This window comes from Miscanthus floridulus, chromosome 5 (genome assembly GCF_019320115.1).
Source record: "Miscanthus floridulus cultivar M001 chromosome 5, ASM1932011v1, whole genome shotgun sequence".
Taxonomy (NCBI): domain Eukaryota; kingdom Viridiplantae; phylum Streptophyta; class Magnoliopsida; order Poales; family Poaceae; genus Miscanthus; species Miscanthus floridulus.
The window spans coordinates 100,934,053-100,954,992 of NC_089584.1; the positions used below are offsets into that span (position 1 = coordinate 100,934,053).

General features: G+C 44.8%; 2 protein-coding genes across 3 annotated transcripts; both read left to right on the plus strand.

The window, feature by feature from the left end:
- Positions 1-11,228: 11,228 nt before the first annotated feature.
- Positions 11,229-14,582, plus strand: LOC136450338 (calcineurin B-like protein 10). Of its 2 annotated transcripts, XM_066450731.1 has the most exons (9): positions 11,229-11,425; positions 11,520-11,733; positions 11,823-11,905; positions 12,165-12,224; positions 12,757-12,865; positions 12,943-12,995; positions 13,574-13,654; positions 13,754-13,866; positions 14,048-14,580. In XM_066450731.1, the coding sequence occupies exons 1-9, from the start codon at positions 11,396-11,398 to the stop codon at positions 14,100-14,102; spliced, it is 798 nt and encodes a 265-aa protein (XP_066306828.1). In that variant the 5' UTR covers positions 11,229-11,395; the 3' UTR covers positions 14,103-14,580. The 2 variants fall into 2 exon arrangements, with proteins under 2 accessions (XP_066306828.1, XP_066306829.1); XM_066450732.1 differs by lacking the exon at positions 13,754-13,866 and having other exon boundaries at positions 14,048-14,582.
- Positions 14,583-15,291: 709 nt separating this feature from the next.
- LOC136450339 (protein REVERSION-TO-ETHYLENE SENSITIVITY1-like) lies at positions 15,292-18,337 on the plus strand. The gene is made up of 4 exons (XM_066450733.1): positions 15,292-15,370; positions 15,459-15,592; positions 16,594-16,967; positions 17,807-18,337. The coding sequence occupies exons 3-4, from the start codon at positions 16,686-16,688 to the stop codon at positions 18,224-18,226; spliced, it is 702 nt and encodes a 233-aa protein (XP_066306830.1). The 5' UTR covers positions 15,292-15,370; positions 15,459-15,592; positions 16,594-16,685; the 3' UTR covers positions 18,227-18,337.
- The last annotated feature ends 2,603 nt before the right edge of the window (positions 18,338-20,940 follow it).

Sequence of the window (20,940 nt, forward strand, 5' to 3'; positions counted from 1 at the left end):
CCACGTCGTGTTGTTTTTGAGGCGGGGATCGTGGGGCACAGTGTAGTGCGGGCGCAGATCGTGGGAACAGCGTCAAAGTACAGTGGCCGGTAATCCCCGCCGCGCCCTGTCTCAGCCGGTATGGCGCTGATGCGACCTCATGTCACGTTGGCCATTCCGTGGTGTCGAGCCATCGTTCGGCTAAGATTGCGGGAGTGGTTGACGTATTAATGGGACATGACGTGCTGTCGGGAAGACCAGCCGAGGCTGGGGCGACGGGTTATGGATAAGCCAGCCTCGCGCGAGATGGAGATTGGTCTCCTTGCCGAGGCCTTCTGTAAGAGGTCTCGCGCGAGGCGGAGCTCCTTGCCGAGGCCTTCCGCAAGAGGTCTCACGCGAGGCGGAGCTCCTTGCCAAGGCCTTCCGCAAGAGGCCTCGCGCGAGGCGGAGATTGCGTCTCCTTGCCGAGACCTCCCGTGAGAGGCCTGAGGTGATGCAGAGATCTAGGTGGGTTCGGACGGGGCTGGTTATGAGCCCATGGCTTTCCCTCTAACTTTGCCGTTGACGGGATTTTAGTGCCTCTCGTGGTGTACGCTCGGGGTACCCCGTTTTATGGTACCTGACACTAGTTGTGAGAGCTTGTTAGTTTGGTTAGTGTGACTCTTTAGTTAGCCTTTGAGAGCTCACTAACTTAGTGTAGTGACATAGTTATTGTGTGGATAGAAACTACATAAACTAGAATTGTGGTAGATGGCTTGCATTTTTAGTAGGCTAGCCCAACACTCGCTTTGCCTCATAATTGTCTAACCGGTTTGTTAAGTGTTGTTGTAGAAATTTTTTAATAGGCTATTCGCCCCCCCTCTAGCCATTAGGACCTTTCAAGTGGTATCAGAGCCGAGGTCACCGTGATTTGAGGCTTAACAACCTTTGGTGTAAAAATAGCTCAAATCAACAATACAAAGAAGCCACCCCAATTTGATGGCTCCAACTATCCCTATTGGAAGGCTAAGATGACAACTTATATCAAGTCAATCAATAGGAAGGTTTGGAAGGTAGTAGAGACAAAGATTGAGATTGAAGATGCAGAGGCTCCCATCGCCGCCGAAGAAATACTACTCCAAAATAATGACATTGCTCTTAGTGCCATCCATGATGCTTTGGATGAAAGAATATTTGAGCAAATCAAGAATATTGAGAGAGCTCATGAGGCATGGAAGAAATTGGAGGAATCATTTGAGGGCACTCAAGCCGTGAAGGGTGCAAAGGCATACATTCTCAAAGAAAAGTTTGTAAGCTTCAAGATGAAGGAGGATGAGAGTGTGCCGGAGATGTTCCATAGGCTTTAAGTGCTTGTCAATGATCTCAAAGCACTTGGAGAAGAGGTGAAGGACAAGGACTTCTCCCACAAGTTCTTGAGATGTTTGCCTTCAAGATTTGGTGCATTGTTCACTATTCTAGTGAGGAGTGGTTTGGACACCATGACACCAAACCAAGTGTTGGGAGATATAATGACTGATGATACATATAGAGATGATGACAACAAGAAGAACAAGAAGGACAAAAAGGAAAAGAAAGAGAAGAAGGACAAGACAACCTTCAAGAAGAAGGATGGTTCATATGTGGTCACTTAGGATAGTGATGCCTCCTCAAGTGATGATGATGATAGTGATGATGTCAAGACCACCAAGAAGAAGGCACTTGCAAGCATTGCTATCAATGACAAGCCTTCTCTCTTCGACACTCCATCATGCTTCATGGCTAAGGCCACTAAGGTACAAACTTGTGATGATGATGGAAGTGATGATGAACATAATAATGAAAATGATAGTGATAGTGATGATGATGAACCTACTAAAGATGAATTATTTGATATGCTAGAAGATGCCAAATAATACTTTGACATTAAGAGAAGAGAATGCAAGAGCTTGAATAAGGAGGTAAAAGCCCTTAAGCAAGTCCTTGATGAGCTCAAAGCAACTCATGAGAGGCTAGAAGAAGCCCACAAGAAGCTTGGCAAGGCTCACAAGAAGCTTGAAAAAGCTCATTCCTCTTTGCTTAATGAGCAAAATAAAAAGAAACATGTTGAAACTTGCAATGTAGGCTTAACTTGTGATATAATTGATGAATCATTATCTATGCCTATCATTGTTGCTCCCACTAACCCTTCTTGTAGTACTTCTACTTCCACCTCATCTAGTAGTGATGGTCTCACTTGTGATACCTCACTAATGGTTGAGAATGAGAACCTCAAGAAGGAGGTCAATAAGCTCACTCACACCTTAGCTAAAGCCTATGGTGGTGAGGACCGCTTGCTTATGTGCTTGGGTAGCCAAAGAGCTTCTCTCTACAAAGAGGGATTGGGCTATACCCCCAAGAAAGGTAAGGCGGCCTTTGCTCCTCACAAGACTAGTTTTGTGAAGAACAATGGTCGGTTTTACACTAGTTGTAAGCAAGTTGGTCATAAAGAGCATGAGTGCAAGAACAAGAGTAAAAATGCTAATGTATCCTCCATTAAGATTAATTCTTTCTATGTGCTTACTAAGGGTGCAAATGGTGTAAAGGCTAAGTTCATTGGTAAACCATGGATGGGCTTAAAGAAGAAAGCCATTTGGGTACCAAAGAGCTTAGTAACTAACCTTCAAGGACCCAAGCAAGTTTGGGTACCTAAAAAGAATTGATCTTCTTTTGTAGGTCAATTACAAAGTCGAAGGAAGGCATTGGGTTCTTGATAGTCGGTGCACTCAACACATGACCGGTGATGCAAGAATGTTCAACTCAATCAACACCAATGGCAACGATGGTTATGATAGTATCACATTTGGTGATATTGGCAAAGGCAAGGTCAAAGGGCTTGGTAAGATTGCAATATCCAATGACATGAGCATATCCAATGTGTTACTAGTAGAGAGCTTGAACTTTAATTTGCTATCCGTGGCTCAATTGTGTGATCTTGGATTCAAATGCATATTTTGGGGTAGATGATGTAGAGATCATAAGTGTATATGACTCTAATTTAATCTTCAAAGGATTTAGATATGAGAATCTATACTTGGTTGATTTCAATGCTAGTGAAGCTAAATTATCTACATGCTTGTTCACTAAGTCTAGCATGGGTTGGTTATGGCATAGAAGGCTTGGTCATGTTGGAATGAAACAATTGAATAGATTGGCTAAGCATGACTTGGTTAGAGGCTTGAAAGATATTGTGTTTGAAAAGGATAAGCTTTGTAGCTCTTGTCAAGCCAGAAAACAAGTTGGAAACACCCATCCTAAGAAAAGCATGATGAGCACTAGTAAAATATTTGAGTTATTGCACATGGACTTATTTGGGCCAACTTAATACACTAACATTGGTGGTAACAAATATGGCTTTGTGATAGTGGATGATTATACTAGATACACTTGGGTATTCTTTCTAGTGGATAAAAGTGATGTATTTGCAACATTCAAATCATTTGTCAAGGGCATTCACAATGAGTTTGAAACAACCATCAAGAGAGTTAGAAGTGACAATGGTAGTAAGTTTAAGAACACTAGAATTGATGAGTTGTGTGATGAATTTGGAATTAGACATTAATTCTCAGCCAAATACACTCTACAATCAAATGGCCTTATTGAGAGAAAGAATAGAACACTCATCGATATGGCAAGATCTATGCTTAGTGAGTACAATGTGAGTCAATCTTTTTGGGACGAAGCTATCAACACGGCTTGCTATTGTAGCAACCGCCTCTATTGTCACCCATTGATAGAGAAGACAGCATATGAGCTCTTGAATGGTAGAAAGCCCAATATTGCATATTTCTGGGTTTTTGGTTACAAATGTTATATCTTAAAGAAAGGCACTAGATTGGGCAAGTTTGATAAGAAATGTGATGAAGGATTCCTACTTGGATACTCAACCACTAGCACTGGCGCTGAAATGATCGGACGCTGGCTGGCTGTGTCCGGTCACACTAATATGGTCATGCACAGAGGAGTCACCGAGTGACCGGACGCTAGGTGTGTCTGGTCGAGCATGACCGGACGCGTCCGGTCGAAGACATTTGTTTCTAGAACCTTATTGGAAACGACCGGACGCTGGAGGCTCAGTGTCCGATCACTTATGCCGTAGCGTCCAGTCGACTATTGACCGTTGAGATCAGGTGAACAATATTCAAAGAGAGGGGACACGTGGCGTGTATCACATGACCGGATGCTGAGGGCCAGCGTCCGGTCGATCCGACCGGAGTGTCCGGTCACCCCGAGTTGTGCCTAGTGAAGGGGTATAATGACTCTATTTCGTGTGGGCTTCTATTTAAGCCCCATAGCCAGCTCAAGCTCACGCTCTTGTCCATTTGCATTGACATAGCAACCTTGTAAGCTTAGCGAATGCCCTTCCACTCATCTCTATCATTGATTCATCATCTTTGTGAGATTGAGAGAGAATCCAAGTGCATTGCTTGAGTGTTTGCATCTAGAGACACTTGGTGTTTGTGTTTCGCTACGTGATTCACTTGTTACTCTTGGTGGTTGCCGCCACCTAGATGGCTTGGAGCAGCGAGGTTCATTGAGTGGAGGGTGATGATTGTCTCCGGCTCCGATCGTGGTGATTGTGAGGGGTTCTTGACCTTTCCTCAGCGGAGAGCCAAAAGGTACTCTAGTGGATTGCTCGTGGCTTATGTGATCCTCATCTTATGTTGGTTGTGCGGCATCCTATTGAGGGTTTAGCGTGTGAAGCCAATTAGCGCATGAACCTCTAAGTGAGTGAATCGCCACAACGAGGACAAGCTTGCCGGCAAGCAAGTGAACCTCGGTAAAAAATCATTGTGTTCATCATTGATTCCGAGGTGATTGGTCTTTATTTTTATTCATCCTTGTGATTGATTGGCTTCTTCATCTACATGGCGGTATAAACAAATTGCTCACTCTCTTTACATTACCGCAAACTAGTTGTCAAGCTCTTTAGTGTAGCTAGTTGTGAGAGCTTGTTAGTTTGGTTAGTGTGACTCTTTAGTTAGCCTTTGAGAGCACGCTAACTTAGTGTAGTGACATAGTTATTGTGTGGATAGAAACTACATAAATTAGAATTGTGGTAGGTGGCTTGCATTTTTAGTAGGCTAGCGCAACACTCGCTTCGCCTCATAATTGTCTAACTGGTTTGTTAAGTGTTGTTGTAGAAATTTTTTAATAGGATATTCACCCCCCTCTAGCCATTAGGACCTTTCACCTGTGTGATTCTACCTCACACCCCACTGCTTGAATTAGATCAAGGTCAAGTTATCGGCTCTACCTTAGTATTGTAGTCTTTGGTAGATTCATTAAGTTACCGATATTGCTTATTGCTTTCATCATTTATCTAATTACAGCAATATCACTCTGCCCGATTGAGATTGATCTAGATTGGCCTTATATCTTGTTTAACTCATCGTTTGCTAATTTAAAGTTGATCTAATCTACACCTTAAACGATGAATTATGTTTTTATCGACTGTTTTACATCAATCTTAATCGTGCATAGCGTGCGTTTAAGGCATGTCCGATCTTGAGTATATCTATTGGTTAATGAAAACCGTTCCATGGCCAGTCATCATGGCCTGTGGGATTCTGCCTCTCACCCCACTATTGGCACCATGGAGTGGGGATCGTTAGTTGGTAGACCCGTTCCTGAGGAGGCATGACCTTAACTGTGCGCTATTCCTGAATCGACTGTTTAGCTGATATCGAGTGCTTTCACGAACAGTTTACATTACGAGATCATTGAAGTAGAGATAAGTTGAAAGATACATTAGCCCCATGATCTTATTATTGTATTACGGCCTGCATGATTCTGCCTTATGCCCCACCGATATTAGTAATGAGTTAGGGTCGTCGAGTCTATTGTTGTTACTATAGCCTGCATGATTCTGCCTCATGCCCACTGGTCATGGCGATGGATGAGATCTAACATGTTCATTAGATTTATCTTTATTAAATGGTTAAGTGGTGTTGAATTGTCTTTTTATATAAAAAGGAGTTCGGTTACTTGTAATCATTGGCTCAGTATAAACCGATCATCATTGATATCTTATTGCCATTGATTAATATTTGCTTAAATAATATTTATCCTAAATGATAACCGATTCTTCTTATATGACCCCATGAGCTTTAATCGATTTATTCTTATGAATAGGCTAGAATCGACTATTTAGTCGATCTCCTCTCATATCGTCTCTTAGAGCCGCACATCCGGAACTGTGTGGCAACACCGGCACGTTTCACCCTTAATTACTGATGAGCTTTCTCTCCTTGTCAATTGTAGGATCAAATTAACTGGCACGTCTCGGGAGGATTGCGCAGGATCGACCACCCTTGCGCTGAAGCTAGACGGATCTGCTTCATCGAGCGGACCCTTCCGGCTTGCTGCGTGTGTCCTCGGCACGGAGACGAAAATTCTGTGTCGACAAGAGGTTTCGTGAAGAAGATTATTGACAGCCATCTATTTCCGAAAGAAGATTATGTTAGAAATTTAGGTAATTTCATATTTAATTTCATCTAGAAAAATCATAGCAAATTTGTAACGACAAAAATGTACACATGTGAATCATTACTACAAGCAACAGTACAAAAAACATATATGATAGACAAATTGATCGTAGCGCCACCACTCCGCCTCGCGAGGTTGCCACCGGACCGGCGTAGCCACTTCGGCTCACGCATAGTGGGCCTGTACGCTTATTCCCATATGAATACGTGCGTGATAGTAGGGCCATGAGCACAAGAGGTGAAAAAAATAACTTGAACGGGGGATAAATGGAATTATAAAGATAGTTCTTTAAATAGATGAATTTTAATGATGTGTGTAACGTCCCGCCTCTCCGAGGCCGGGCCCGTTTACATCTGACAGCTTCTCTAGGATATAGACTGCCCTCACAGACCAACACAGGTCTTTTCTGCGCACTTTGTCCTCACTCGTGCGCACCCGGGAAGAACTTCCCGGTCGGTCACCCATCGCTCCAGGCCAAGCACGCTTAACCTCGGAGTTATTTGTAGATGGGCTTCCGGAAAAGAAGTTGCAACTTATTGGTATGAGTATCCTATTAATCCTGTTAAGCCCTGGGCCGGGATGTTACAATGTGAACTTTAAAAATTGTAATGAGGTGGATAAAAAAAGGGTTATTTGGATTCTTGCCATTATAATTTCTCAAGTTTTGAAGAACGCCATTACTATTCGTCTTATTGGAAATTTGCCATTGCTATTCTGCTTCCCCCTCTCCCTTGCCCTTTGCTACGTCTGGAGAGTAGCTAGGCCCACCTGCAGGCGTCGTATTTCGGTATTGGGCCGTATTGCCCCTGTACGAGAGGATAAGGCTGAGCAGCACGCCGTCGTTCTTCTATGCCGCCCCCGTCGCATTCTTCCCCCTTCTCTGTCGCACGCCCGCGCCACCGTCCATTCTTCTCCCCTCATCCCTCCGACCAAACCCTAACCCCATCTCTTTCCACGGCGAACCAGGCGTGAGCAGTGGCGACGAATCGAGGCGTGGTTGGCGGCGGCGATCGGAGTTGGTGGCGATGAAGACAAACCCTAACCTGCACATCTCACCGCTGACGCTCACGCCACCTGCCATTGCCGCAGATGAGTGGAAGCCAGGTTAGTGGAGTAGCGGCGGCCAGCTCCAGCTCGGCGGACTAGGGGATCAAGAAGCTCGCCGCTGCACCCACTCGTAGAGTGCCCGGATTGCCGAGTTCAGTTGGTACGAATCAGAAGCAACCAGCGTGCCACTTATGGCAAGACCTTCGTCAAGTGCCCAAACAACATCAAAGTAAGTCAATTTGTGTTCAATTTGAAGTTTCTTAGATGTTTTTCATGCGGCTAGGGTTTTGTGGGATGCAGGGTGACCCGACAACATGTGGCATCATAATGTCCGAGGCGTAGTATGTTGTATTCTTACGCAACCCAGAGCAGCAGCAGCAGCAGAATCGATCGAAGAAGGTGAGCCATTTGAGTTAAGGAGAAGGTGTCGAGCTCATTTTTGACCTAAAGCTAGAACTCAATGAAATGAAGCAGAAACTTGATAGTGTTGTGACTGATCTTTCGGTGGTGAAGGCGCAAGTTCAAAAGATCAAGATGGATTGTGTTGTTATAGCAGTAGTCTGTGTAGGTGTAGCTATTGGTTGTCTTATGAGCAAACTTTGGAAGTAGTGAATTGTATGCAATGTAGCTTCTGTTGGTCTTAGCTATTGTAAGCTTTCATTATCTGGTTAATGTACCAGTGCCTAAAGTTGATGAATAGAATCTAAAAGTTTTCAAATAATTTGTAGTGCTATGGTTGTAAGATTAACCCCCTAAACATATTTTTGGATCAATTGGTCAAAGCCATCATGGTTTTAATCCAATTGGTCTCATACTTGTGCTCTGGTTTTAATCCAATTTCATTACCGCACAAAGCATCATGGCCAAGCCATCCTGGTGAGAAGTGAGATCTCAAACCTGAGGAGTCACACCTAACATTCATCCAGGATACATGCTAAACAGACAAAATGCCTAAACTCAGCTACCTGGCAAAAATACCAACTAGACAAACACACATGGTACAACCCCATGTAATAGAATTGATAATTTCTGTAAACAATACAGTAGATATTGGGACAATCTATGTATTGTCTGACATTAACAAGTTCAAATGAAATAAGAGGTTTATGTGTATACAACAAAAACAACAGATACTACTGAAAGAGAACCAAGTGACAGTATGAATTCACAGGCATACTGATAATATTAATGACAGTAGCATTTCAGCTTGTTCAAGTACTCAAGCATTGCAGACATCACAAAAGACTATCACAGTACAGCTAACAGTACATCCAGTTCATCAATTCAGCTTGTTCTAGTTTTCAAGCATTATAGGCAACCTGAAATTCACAAGCCATCACAAAAGGCCATCACATGCATTACATTGCCAAAGACTACAAAATAAGTTCAAAGACCTCCTTTGCTTCCTTTGTTGGGTTATTCTTAACCCAATATCCAATCCTATCTGCACATAAGCCATGACTGGCTATTTTTCCTTCTCTCAGCTTGGTGGTAGGACAATTGTGGTCAACCGGAAGCTTTTTGATCTACAATAGGTAACATTTTTCTAAACGGTAAATGGTCTTTACACGATCGCCCTTCGTTTAGCGTTTAGGCTATTTACACGGTGTTTAAACGAAGTTAAACGGTCTAAATGGTTTTGTACTTTAAAAAAAAGAATATATAATTATATATGTGCGTGTAAAAAATCAATTATTCTAGCATTTATACATATTTATCCGAGCAAAAATCAATTATTTTGGTATGCATATATATTTATGTATGTGAAAAGAACCAAATATAGATATTTATGCATGTAACACATATCAAGTGTACACGTTTATAAATATAATAAACTTAAGTATATAAATTTATCCATACAAAATTGAACTTGATTTATCTCGTGTTCGCCTAAACATCCGTTTAAACAGTTGTTTAGCTCCGTTCCGTTTAGACCATTTAGACCATTTTTCCCATTTTTTTGATCGTTTAAACGATCAACCGTTTAATTTCCGTTTACCCCCTAAACAAAACAGTTTACCACCGTTTACTGTTTACTGGCCGTTTAATCGACCGTTTAGGCCGTTTAGGCGAACACTGACAATAGCATACGATAAAAGAAAATGTTAACAGAAAATAATACATCAAAAATCAAAAAATAAATGTTAACAGAGATAATGATATATCACAAATCAGAAAAGAAATATACCTATACATTTTTCTTATAAAAAATAGTGGAAGCATGTATGCACCAAGGGTATCCCTCAGCAGCACACTTTGCTATGAACATTTGCTTGTCACTTTTGTAACCAGGAGCAAGCTCAAACCCAGTCTTCACAGCATAATGTCTTAATGCTTTCCTGAATGCAATGATATCAAGAAACAGCTCCCCCTTCACAATCTTTGGGTTCTCAGGGTCATGCAATACATTTATCTCCAGAGGATCAACATCATCCACCTCTGCCTCAACATGGACAAAGTCATCAGATGGATCAGCAGTAGCATGAGTGTTAGCATTGTCAAATGGTTGTGGCTGTGCAAACTCAGTAGGTGGCGCTTCATCATACATGGCCTCATCATCAACTCCCACGTATTCTTCATCGTTATCAAAGATATCTGGCTCTCTAGCTGCCTCTCTATCTGGCTCTAACTCATGATAGTGCAATTTATGTGGAACCTGAGTTTGATGCACCCTGATGACAGGTCATCTCCTCCTTATGCATTTCAAATAAATCAACCATCTGTATCTTATCAACTAGTCTGACATCCTCATTCAATCTTTTGTCAAAGAACCAAACAGTGGGTGTCTTGTTAATGCATAGATTCATTTCTGTTGCCAGATGTTTCAACAACAAGTCTAGTGTCAGTGACCCATACTCCACATCCCACTTAAACACTCGGCCTTTGTGTATGATTTCCTACTAGTTGAGTCTTTGGAAGCAAAAGCTTCAACTTTAACCTCTAGCGCAAACATCGCACCTCTAAGAAGCAGTAAATTCATCTCCAAATCAAAATGTATACATGCACAAATCATCAGAATAGCAACTAATCGCCAACTGTGTTGACCACATGGAGACGAAGGATGCAGAAAGGGTACCTGTTGCCGTTGTCCTCCATCACTGTCGGAGCAGTGGACACGCACGGAGGCACTAAGCCTGAGCTCCCCGCCATCAGGGTGCCTCCATCACCTCCAGTGGACGCGAGGTTAGGGTTTGTCTCCGTCGCCACCACCTCCGATCACCGCCGTCAACCACGCCTCGATTCGCCGCCACCGCTCACGCTTGGTTCGCCGCGGAAAGAGATGGGGTTAGGGTTTGATCAGAGGGATGAAGGGAGAAGAATGGACAGTGGCGCAGGTGTGCGGTAGAGAAGGGGGAAGAATGCGAGAGAAGAACGGGGGCGGCAGAGAAGAACGGTGGCGTGCTGCTCAGCCTTATCCTCTCGTACAGGGGCAATACGGCCCAATATCGAAATACGACGCCTGTAGGTGGACCTAGCTACGCTCCAGACGTAGCAAAGGACAAGAGAGAGGGGGAAGCAGAATAGCAATAACAAATTTCCAATAAGACAAATAGTAACGACGTTCTTCAAAACTTGAAAAATTATAATGGCAAAAATCGAATAACCCATAAAAAAAATCGAAATTAAACTATCTTGCGGGTGGACCGGTGAATGATTGAGAAAAGAAAACGCGACCGAGCTAGCCTGGTCTGCCAATTCCGGCATTCCACCAGCAGCCTATCATATCCCCAGCTCCCCCACCGCTCCGTCCGACGGCCGTTCGTAACGTGACGATCCTGTCCGGCCGCCCCAACAACCCGCGAACGGAGAGGACGACGCCTCGTGCCCCCGGTCGATCGATGGTTCACCGCCGGCTCCGGGGCCCATGGACTCCTGCCGCTCCTCGAATTCTCTAGTACGCTCGTAGCACCGAAGACCGGACCCCTATCGCCACCTCCGATCCGGTCTCACCATTTCTCATTTCGGCCTGATCCGGTGTTGATTTACAGGCGTCGAGGAGCTCCCTGACGCTGGGGGAGTTAGCCTGCGCGGCGCTGTTCCCGGTGCTCGCCGTGGTCGACGCGGTCCTGCTCGCGGCCTCGCGGTGCTTCCAGAAGAGCCCGCCCAGGCTGCTGCCTGCGCTCGACATATGCGCGCGCCTCCGGGCCGGCAGACGTCTCACCTTCCGTGAGCTAGCCGAGCTCGCCGATGAGTCCCGCTGCTGTAAGTATGCGGCTGCCTGTTCGGCTTTTGTGTTCTCTTCCGTCTGCTGTTGTGGCCTGAGATGTTTTTCCGCGTGTGGCTGCTGGGAGTTTCGGTGAACGAGGTGGAGGCGCTGTACGAGCTGTACAAGAAGATCAGCTGCTCCATCATCGACGACGGGCTGATCCATAAGGTTTTTTAAAATGTTTATCGCTATACGCTTTTTTTGTGGTCCGGTTGGCCAGACATGCGCTTGTGTTTAAACTTTTCGATCCGGTTAGGCGGTTGAGCCTTTTATATTCCTGTGACAATTCACAATTAAACTCTTTGCTGTGAAGTTCCTCAAAATTCAGTGAGGTTCGTGCATTCCAAACAGATATTGATCCAGTTTAGCCAATCCATGTGGAATTGGGACCCTCACTTTGATTGTAAAGGTTCTCCTTGTTTTTCAGGAGGAGCTGCAGTTGGCATTATTCAAGACACCATTTGGGAAAAATATTTTTCTAGATAGAGTAAGTGCCAAAGCTTGCTCTCCCGGTTGTCAAACAGAAATGGAAAAAAGAAAGAAAAAGGAAATGACTAAGATGAAAATGTCTGCACACTCCTCTTGGTTAAAAAATTCTTTAACCTTTTTGGCTGCTCAAGTATCACATGACTTGTTCTTTTTCTGGATCTATCTCAAATGCTGTACTATAGAATCTTCCAAAGGAGCTGGGATTTTGCTGCTTGATAAGATGCCATTCATGACTTACTTCCCAGTTTCATCTTTTTCTTTAAGAAAAACTAAGCTTCATGCAGTATGGGTGGAACCACATTGCATAACTTGTGAAGTTATACTGATGTTGAGACATCACAACTAACCACATCATTACCTGTTGGGTTCTCCCATGCTATAATGTCAAAATCCCAAAAAATAGAAAAAATACTGTACGATTTGATAGCTTCCATAACATCTGAAAGCTACCTTAGTTTTAGATTCTGAAATTTGCTTGCATTCCAAGTAGGTCCACTAATTTGAGTCTTTCCTTTCTCCTGTTCCTGTAGGTTTTTGATCTTTTTGATGAAAAGAAAAATTCTGTTATTGAATTTGATGAGTTTATCCATGCAATAAGTGTCTTTCATCCAAATGCTCCTCTTGAAGACAAAATTGATTGTAAGTATGATCAACGTGATTGATAATTCTTGACATGCTAAGTTATGTCTGCCACTAAGTTGTGTTTCGCACTTCAGTTTCATTCAGATTGTATGACTTGAGGCAAACTGGTTTCATCGAGCGTGAAGAGGTGTGTATAGATTTGTTAGTGCATAATCTGAACAAATTCTCTTCAGCGATTTGTATAGCTGTGTCAACATTTTGTATTCAACTATTCGAGACTTCTGCATGTGCATTGCCACTGTCAGTCTCTCTGTTCCTTAATGTTTGGAGAGAACCAATGTGACATCCTTTGCGGATGAGCACTGGTTATTTGCAGTGCGCACCTCATCTTAAAATGTTTTTCTTGTTGAAACCCTTACAAGCATCAGAACAAGCTTAATCATGATGTTCCTATTTTGTTGTCCTTTTTAGTAATGATCGCAAGGTTTTGATCTTTTCAGCGAAATATCAGCTTGGTAAACTCGTGTAGTTACTTCATAAAAAAAATTGTAAAAATAAGTAGGCTTGGGATTACTAATTCAAGGAGCAATATGGACATGCTCTTGATTTACAATAGATTACAGTCTTGAATAGAATAGTGTTGACAACAATGAAATATAGTTAAGCTTGTTCTCGGTAATGGAGCTTTTCAGGAGACATTACAAGTCTATGACATGACATGGCGCAATTCTGAAGTATAAAACCAATATATGTTATTTTCCTCAGGTAAAACAAATGGTAGTTGCTACTTTGATGGAGTCACAGTTGGAGCTGTCTGACAATCTCGTGGAAACGATAATAGACAAGGTACCATCATCACTGTGTTCCCCCCTCAACCCCTCTTCTCTTTCTGCATTAAGTAGAAGGCATCTCTGATCGAGGTATGCGCGCTGTATCCTTCTGCAGACATTTGAGGACGCTGATACTGATAAGGACAACAGGATTAGCAGAGAGGAGTGGAGAGATTTTGTATTGCAGCACCCTTCTGTTATAAAGAAGATGACACTGCCACACTTGAAGTATGGATACTAGTTGTAATTCGTGCATTTCATCAGCTTGTCTTCTTTATTGGCCTATCACCTATGAGATGCTAGTTCATCATTTGCCTTGTGAATGTCTGCAATTAATTTGCTATCTGCTTCTGAATGTCTGCCAGTAATAGTACGAACGTGTGCTTATTCAACTTCTTTTCCTTCGCAGGGACACGACTGCGGCATTCCCCAGCTTCGTTTTCAATACACAAGTTGAAGACTAGGGCGATGAACAGTTGATTGTGCAGTAGTTTTGTGGCTCCTAAAGTGGCAACAGAAGATGGAGATGAACAGTCGACAAAGAAAGAAACGGGAGCTCTGAAAACTTGTGCTACTCTTGGTCTCTTGGATAGCACCAGCTTGGTGCTCCGCTGACCTGCCTTCCCGCCCCGTCTGGCCGTCTCCAGTCCAGACAGATTGATGCGCAAGCAAAGCTGCTTCTAGAAGAGTCAGCTTCAGTGCTCGGGTTTCCCGTATGCCAGAAATTTGGCTTACGCTGATTTGTTATGGGAGAAAAACACTTCATTTCGCTAAAAAGTACCGCTGAAGTACTAAATGCATTCCATTTATTGGATAGGGGCACAACCGTACATAACTTTTTTTTCTCAGCTTGCAGACGTGCAGTTTATTGTTTCAGTATTTTATACTCTCCGTGTCAAAAAAAAAATGTAAATCTCGTTTTAATAGGAATAAAAGAATCTTAAGTTTGATCGAGTTTATAGGAGATATTAATCTACATTTGATCTTCAATTTGATTTATTATGAAAATATATTTTATGATTAATCTAATGATGCTTATTACGCATTATAAACATCATTTACCCTGTTTGTTTGAACTTATCAGCCTGGCTTATCAGCTATGGTATAACGTTTTTCTCTGGCAACAAAGCAACTTCAGCCGACTTATCGGTCGTAGAAACCATCCGTCGAAATAGGGTGAAAATTAAGAATCGTCGACTCCTCGGAAAGCAAGATTTATATTCCCTCTAGGACAGAGTAAGTAAGGCAAGTTGCTCCAGTGTTATATCTTCAATTTTATGATTTTCTCTTGTAGTTCAAGACATAATAATGTTCCACTATTATCTTTAGGGCCATTGTATTCATACGGTCGGCGGAAAACTTTGGTCCTCAAACAAAATGGGAGCGAATCGTTTAATCATTCTCGTCGCGTTTTCAACACTGCTTTTGTCACCAATTATCTTCATGTGTCATTTGCGTTCAGTTTCCATCCGTATCCACTCCTCGAGGCCTTCTCTTCCCCACCACCGTAAATGCAAAATGCCCAGATGGCACCGGCCGCGGTTGTCCCTGGGCCCATGTGCGTGCTACCGGGCACCGCCTACGGCTACGGCTACGGCTACGGGGAAAGCAAATGTGGCAAGTACGGAGTAAGCACCGCCCACGGAGGCACAAAAGAACGCCGACCGACGAAGTAAGCGCCTGCCACCTGCGTGTGCGCCTACCATTTGCGGGTGCTGCCCATCCGGTCCAGGTGCATGCACATTTCCCTCCTCCCCACATCACAATCACCACCCGCCTCTACAACCGCGCCTCCCCCACTCTCTTTCCTTTCCCCGCAGCAAGCCCAGCGGCACGGCGCACGCTCGAGTCATCTTCTTCATGCCCAATACGGCGAGCGGCGGCGCCCCGACCAGGTTGACCCCGCCTCGGCACCGGCCAGCGGGTCGTACAGCGAGCTGATCCAGTTCCTCCGGTGAGTTCTACTGCTTGTTTCTTTAGAGCTTCGGTTCTCAGCCTCGTGTTATATCGCGCTGCTCGGAAGTGGATTTGGGATTGAGTTAGTGAGCTTTGGTTTGTTCTGGTCGGCTGAGATGGGAGATGGCGGGAGCTGTGTTGCGATTCACTTCTCTCTTTATTGTTTCCGGTTAGCCTACATAGAACCAGACAGAGCAGGGGTACGCCTGAAATTGAACTTGATACTAAATTGCCCGTAACACTGAGCGCGATTAGCACACCCAGCTACATAGAAATCGATTTCCTGTACTGTTCAGTGTTCACTCCCTGCAACGCCTCTACACTTCTTTACCTTTTTTTTTTGAACGGATCTCGGCATTCCATTTCACCATTTTCGTTGAAATGCGGGAAGACGCGCTGGTGTACACTAGGTTTGGATTGAGCCATTGGGGAGAGGAGAGGCAGCAGCTCCTGGACGTGCAAATGTGCCTGTGTTTCAAACGTAGGAATATATTCAGTTGCCATTCCTTACCAATTCGTAACTATCTTCTGCAACCTATTGTATTCAAGAGACCCCTTAATATGTTAGACAAATAAAAACTACATCAACAAATGTCCAAAGTCTGTAAATCTTTTACCAATATATGGTGCTGACAAGAACGTAATGATAGCTTTACAATTTGTGCATGGGTGCCTCCTCAGATATAGCAAAATTAACGCCTGGTCCAACTGTACCCAAAATACAAATGGGGGACATGCTAATTTATTTTTAGGTGGCTTGTGTTGGGAGAAGTGAGCAGCAACTATACTTGAGAAGAGTTTGTATCAGTGGTAAAGATATTGATATGGTTCAGGACCCATTGTTTGTACTTTTATGTCCACATTCGATGTATTACATAGTGACATTGCCGTATGAAATTGTAAAGGTAGTGTACTAAACTAGGTGCACCTTTTTGATTCTTCACCAGTTGTTTTAATCATGAAGTTTGAGAACCTAACCCGATAGCTCCTTCTTTTCAGTAAACGTTGATAAACTGCGAGATTGAAGCTAGAAGCTGTTTTAGTTTCTTCAAGTACAAGGAACATTAATATCACCTAAAGCACTTTCGTCAATGGAGCTTGAAGCTGATTTTGCTGATGAAGATTTCGGTTCAAATAATGGATTACAAGATCTGTGGTCACTTGGCGAGATAGATCCAAAGAGAGCAAGGTTCCCGTGCTGCATTGTCTGGACTCCTCTTCCTGTAGTTTCATGGCTTGCTCCTTACATAGGGCATGTTGGAATCTGTCAGGAGGATGGGGCTATCTTGGACTTTGCTGGTTCAAATTTGGTGAGCATGGATAATTTTGCTTATGGTTCAGTTGCCAGATACCTCCAGCTTGACAGAAAGAAGGTTAGGATGATTCAAAATAATTTCATTTTCTGGACTATGCAATTTAACATAGATGCTCATCTTGTACTTTAGTTTATCTAAATCACTACTAAGATGTCAACAGGTTTAGGGTCCATACTCCATAGAACTTAAAATAAATCCAGATGTTACTTTCCAAGTGTAGAAAGCCTAATAATCCTATAGTCCTGAGTAGTATGCTTGCCTGCCAACATATCACAGTCATAGTATTTTTGTTTTATCTGGTAATTTCAGTTTCCATTGTCATCAATTTCTGAATTTATTTCTGGGCTGCATGAAGTCAACGCACCTTTGTTCTCATTTAATTTCAATACATGATCCGTAAACAGTTGATATTTTCGAATATTATTCCTTATTTTAGTATCTTTTCAGCAGTAAAGTATTTCATAACTGGTACTTGTAAAACGCTGAGCCCATAAATGTGATGTTTCATTTGATACATGATCTGGAAACTGGTCCTGTGATTGTTCTAGCTAGTAGCTGGCTATCACAGGAAAAGCAGGACCAGAACAGAGCCAAACAGATTAGTTCACCAATATTGGGAAGTCTTGATCAATTTTTGTTTTTTGTTTTCTTAGTAGTCTGTATTCCATATATTCTTGTTCTTGTGAACTTGTAGGTTTCCTATTTCAGTAGAGGTGTTCCTGTTTTAATATTTATGACACTTTAAAGTTTAATTCCGAAGTTTCGTAATCTTGTTTGGTTTGATTTTTTTTTTTTTTTTTGGTAAAAACCTGTTGTCACTGGGTAGACTTTTTCCTGTAGTTCTTTTCAACTTGTTGATTTCCTCTTGATTAACTCTTTTTTCCTTTCGTGCTCAGTGCTGCCTTCCTGTTAATCTTGCAGCACATGTATGCAAGCAGTCGTACAATCATTCAGAAGTTGGAGCAGCGATATCATGGGATGATGCTCTGCAATCGGGCATGAGAGGGTTCCAGCACAAGTACTACAATCTGTTCACCTGCAATTGCCACTCGTTTGTGGCAAACTGCCTGAACCGGCTTGCCTACAATGGCTCTGTGGAGTGGAATGTTTTGAATGTGGCTGCCCTTGTTTGGTTTCATGGCCAATGGGTGGACAAAATGTCTTTCGTTCGGTCTTTCTTACCTTTCCTAACTGTGACATGCATCGGTATTTTAATGGCTGGCTGGTCTTTCCTAGTAGGGATGGCAGCATTCTCTGTTCTTTTGATTGGATGGTTTGTTTTTACAGTATACTGCGTTAAGGGTTTGATATGTTGACTGGAAAAGAATTACTGAAAGCACTCATTAGTGCATTGCTGTCTACAAATTATGGATGTAATCGCCGTGCTAGGTTCAATTAAATAAGTGGTGTCCTCACTCATCAGCCTCGGTGATTCAAAAACCTGTGCAAGTTCATCAAATTTATTTGGGAGTAAATTGTACCGTAGGTCCTTCAAATTTTAGCTGGTTCCCATTGAGTCCTCGAACTAAAAAGTTCTCATCTGAGTCCTCGAACTAAAAAAATGCAACCATCTGGTCCTCCATCTATTGTCTCGTGCACCAACGATCCAAAACATGTCATGCGCGCACCAGGAGGTGACGTGGACATGCCACCGTGGATCTTCCTGGCATGGATCTTCGAACGCACCCACGCATGTGTGCTGGGCACAGGTGCATGCACGTACGTCGGCTTCGGATCTTCACGTGCGCGCTCAGGAGCCACATTGCAGGTTCGGCCTCCGGTCTCCGCGCGCGCGTACAACAGCCACGTCCGGCGTCTGATCTGACGTCCGGTCTTCGTGTGTACGTACGCTTGCCTCCGGTCCTCCACGCGCATGTACGGCAGCCACACGCTCTCGATCGCCTTCGTCTTCGCCTTGCATCTCCACGACCGGCGACGGGTACATCTCCAATCGCGGCGTTCAAGCACCGGCACGGCTTCGCATCTTCTCCATGACGAGCTTCTGGTTCGGCGCCGGCGTACGTATCACGGGTACTACGCCGCGCTGCCTAACTTGCGGCGTACGCATATAGTCCATGTTCTCCGGGATAATACGTATCACGCTTGCACACATAGACACATAGCCACATAGGCGCGTATTCCGGTCAGCACGCGCTGTATCCCTACACGTAGACGCTGGATACGAGGCTGGCCAATGGCCATCTAGGGCCATAGTGGCTTGCTTCTTCACCTGCATGTACGTACGTGACAAGCTTATACACAGGTGTACGCGTATATACTGCGAATTTTAATCTGACAAAAATTCATCAAACACCGGGCCGGGTCATGGCGGCCGCGTGCTCGTAGACGAGCTTGGTGGCCTCCCTGAGTTCCCTCTCGGACTCGAGTTGAGCAGGCGCTTGGCCCTCCACAGCAGCGGCGCCACGGCGGTGCCGCGCATGGCGCAGAGCCGCGAAGCGGCGGAACACGTCCTGCAGGTCGACGACCGCGCCGCCGCCGCCGGCGGCCGTGAGGACCGGCAGGACGCGGGACTCCACCTCCTGTGCGACGACCCCGAACGCTTAGGACCAGACCGTGACGCTGCCGAGCTCTAGGCCGTCGACGTTGAAGATGCCGCGGCCGAGGAGGTCCCCGAGCAACGCCGCGAAGGACTTCCAATCCCCTTGGGGAAGTTGTCGTAGTTGGTCCGCAGCATGTACTCGACGTTGGCCGACTCCCGGAGCAGGTGCGCGTACCAGTCGCTCGAGACGGAGAATAGGGTGCCCGTCGTGCGCGCGGGGGCCGTGATGGCGCTCGTCGAGGTGCTCGCGTCGGCCGCCTCTCGGACCCCTAGGACGCGAGCATGCGGGCGAATGTCCCCTCCGACACGGTGGAATGTCCAATCTCGCATATCCACGTCAGCTCCTGGAACACGCGTGGCGTGTTTTGGACTGTCGGTGCACGTAACAAATAGATCGAGGATCCAAATGGTAATATTTTTAGTTCGAGGCCCTAGACGGGAATCCACGAATAGTTTAAGGACCGGTGCAATTTATCTTTATTTTGACTAATGGAGACGGACTTGAGGTAAGTTCATGGCATGCTAATACTTTTGTCTTTGATTGGCCTCACAACCTTGTTTCTGCAATTGCATGGCCTCGCGTTGTAACAACAAAGATGCGCACTCTCGTGCATATTAAAAAAAAAACTTGTCACAATCTGTACTCATTGTAGTAGTATGTCAGATCGAAGCACATATTTAGTTCACCCTTGCTCCTTTCTGAGTTCCGAGCCACATTTTAGCCTTACGCCCTTACCTCCTGAGCCGTGGTGATAAGTGGCAGAGGGGAACAAAATTCGGTGCTGCCCGGATGCAAAGCGCATCCGGTGCCCACCCTTCCGCCCGGTCGACGCGTGGAGGCGCAGGAAATCTAACGGTCACGCGTCTGGGAAGCTCCTAGCGCTTCGGCTCGCTTTCCTGCCTGGCTCGTCGCGCATCTGCACGCATGGCTCAGCAGCGCGGCTGCGTGCATGGCTCGGTAGCGCGGCTGCATGCATCGCGAGGCAGGGAATTGGAATAGGCGCGGCCGAGGGTTTGGGTTCTGGCAACGCACTGCCGCCGCCGCTGCCTATTCCATCTAGCCCGGCGGACCAGCGCCATCGAGGGTCGAACACGCCGCCGCCGCCGCCTCCTCCTCCATCTGGCCCGGCGCGCCACCTCCTCCATCTGGCCTGCGGACGTCGCCGTCGAGGTTCGAACACGCCGACTCATTAGGGTTAAAAAAATATTCATCTTTGCAATCATCAGCATTGGGCAATTCATCTTTTGCAATCTTTGCAATCATCAGCCTCTTCTTAGATGGATTCTTCTGCGTCGACTCTTCTCCCGCCGGATCCTTCTTGTACGTCTCCAAGAACTTCCTGTTACTCATTACAGCAAGTACGTCTCCCGACGGATTCTTCAGATGATACAGGCTCACAGCAGGCAATCTCAGATGCGCATGAGGATGATGCAATCGCTGATGGTGGTCATGGAGTCGACAGAGAGCAG

Bases quoted from the DNA above. Each gene is read 5' to 3' on its own strand.
- LOC136450339 (XM_066450733.1), top strand. From the start codon at position 16,686: ATGGAGCTTGAAGCTGATTTTGCTGATGAAGATTTCGGTTCAAATAAT. The intron at 16,968-17,806 runs GTTAGGATGATT...TTTCGTGCTCAG, and splicing joins TCCAGCTTGACAGAAAGAAG to TGCTGCCTTCCTGTTAATCT.
- LOC136450338 (XM_066450731.1), top strand. From the start codon at position 11,396: ATGGACTCCTGCCGCTCCTCGAATTCTCTA. The intron at 11,906-12,164 runs GTTTTTTAAAAT...CTTGTTTTTCAG, and splicing joins ACGACGGGCTGATCCATAAG to GAGGAGCTGCAGTTGGCATT. The intron at 12,866-12,942 runs GTAAGTATGATC...TTCGCACTTCAG, and splicing joins TCTTGAAGACAAAATTGATT to TTTCATTCAGATTGTATGAC.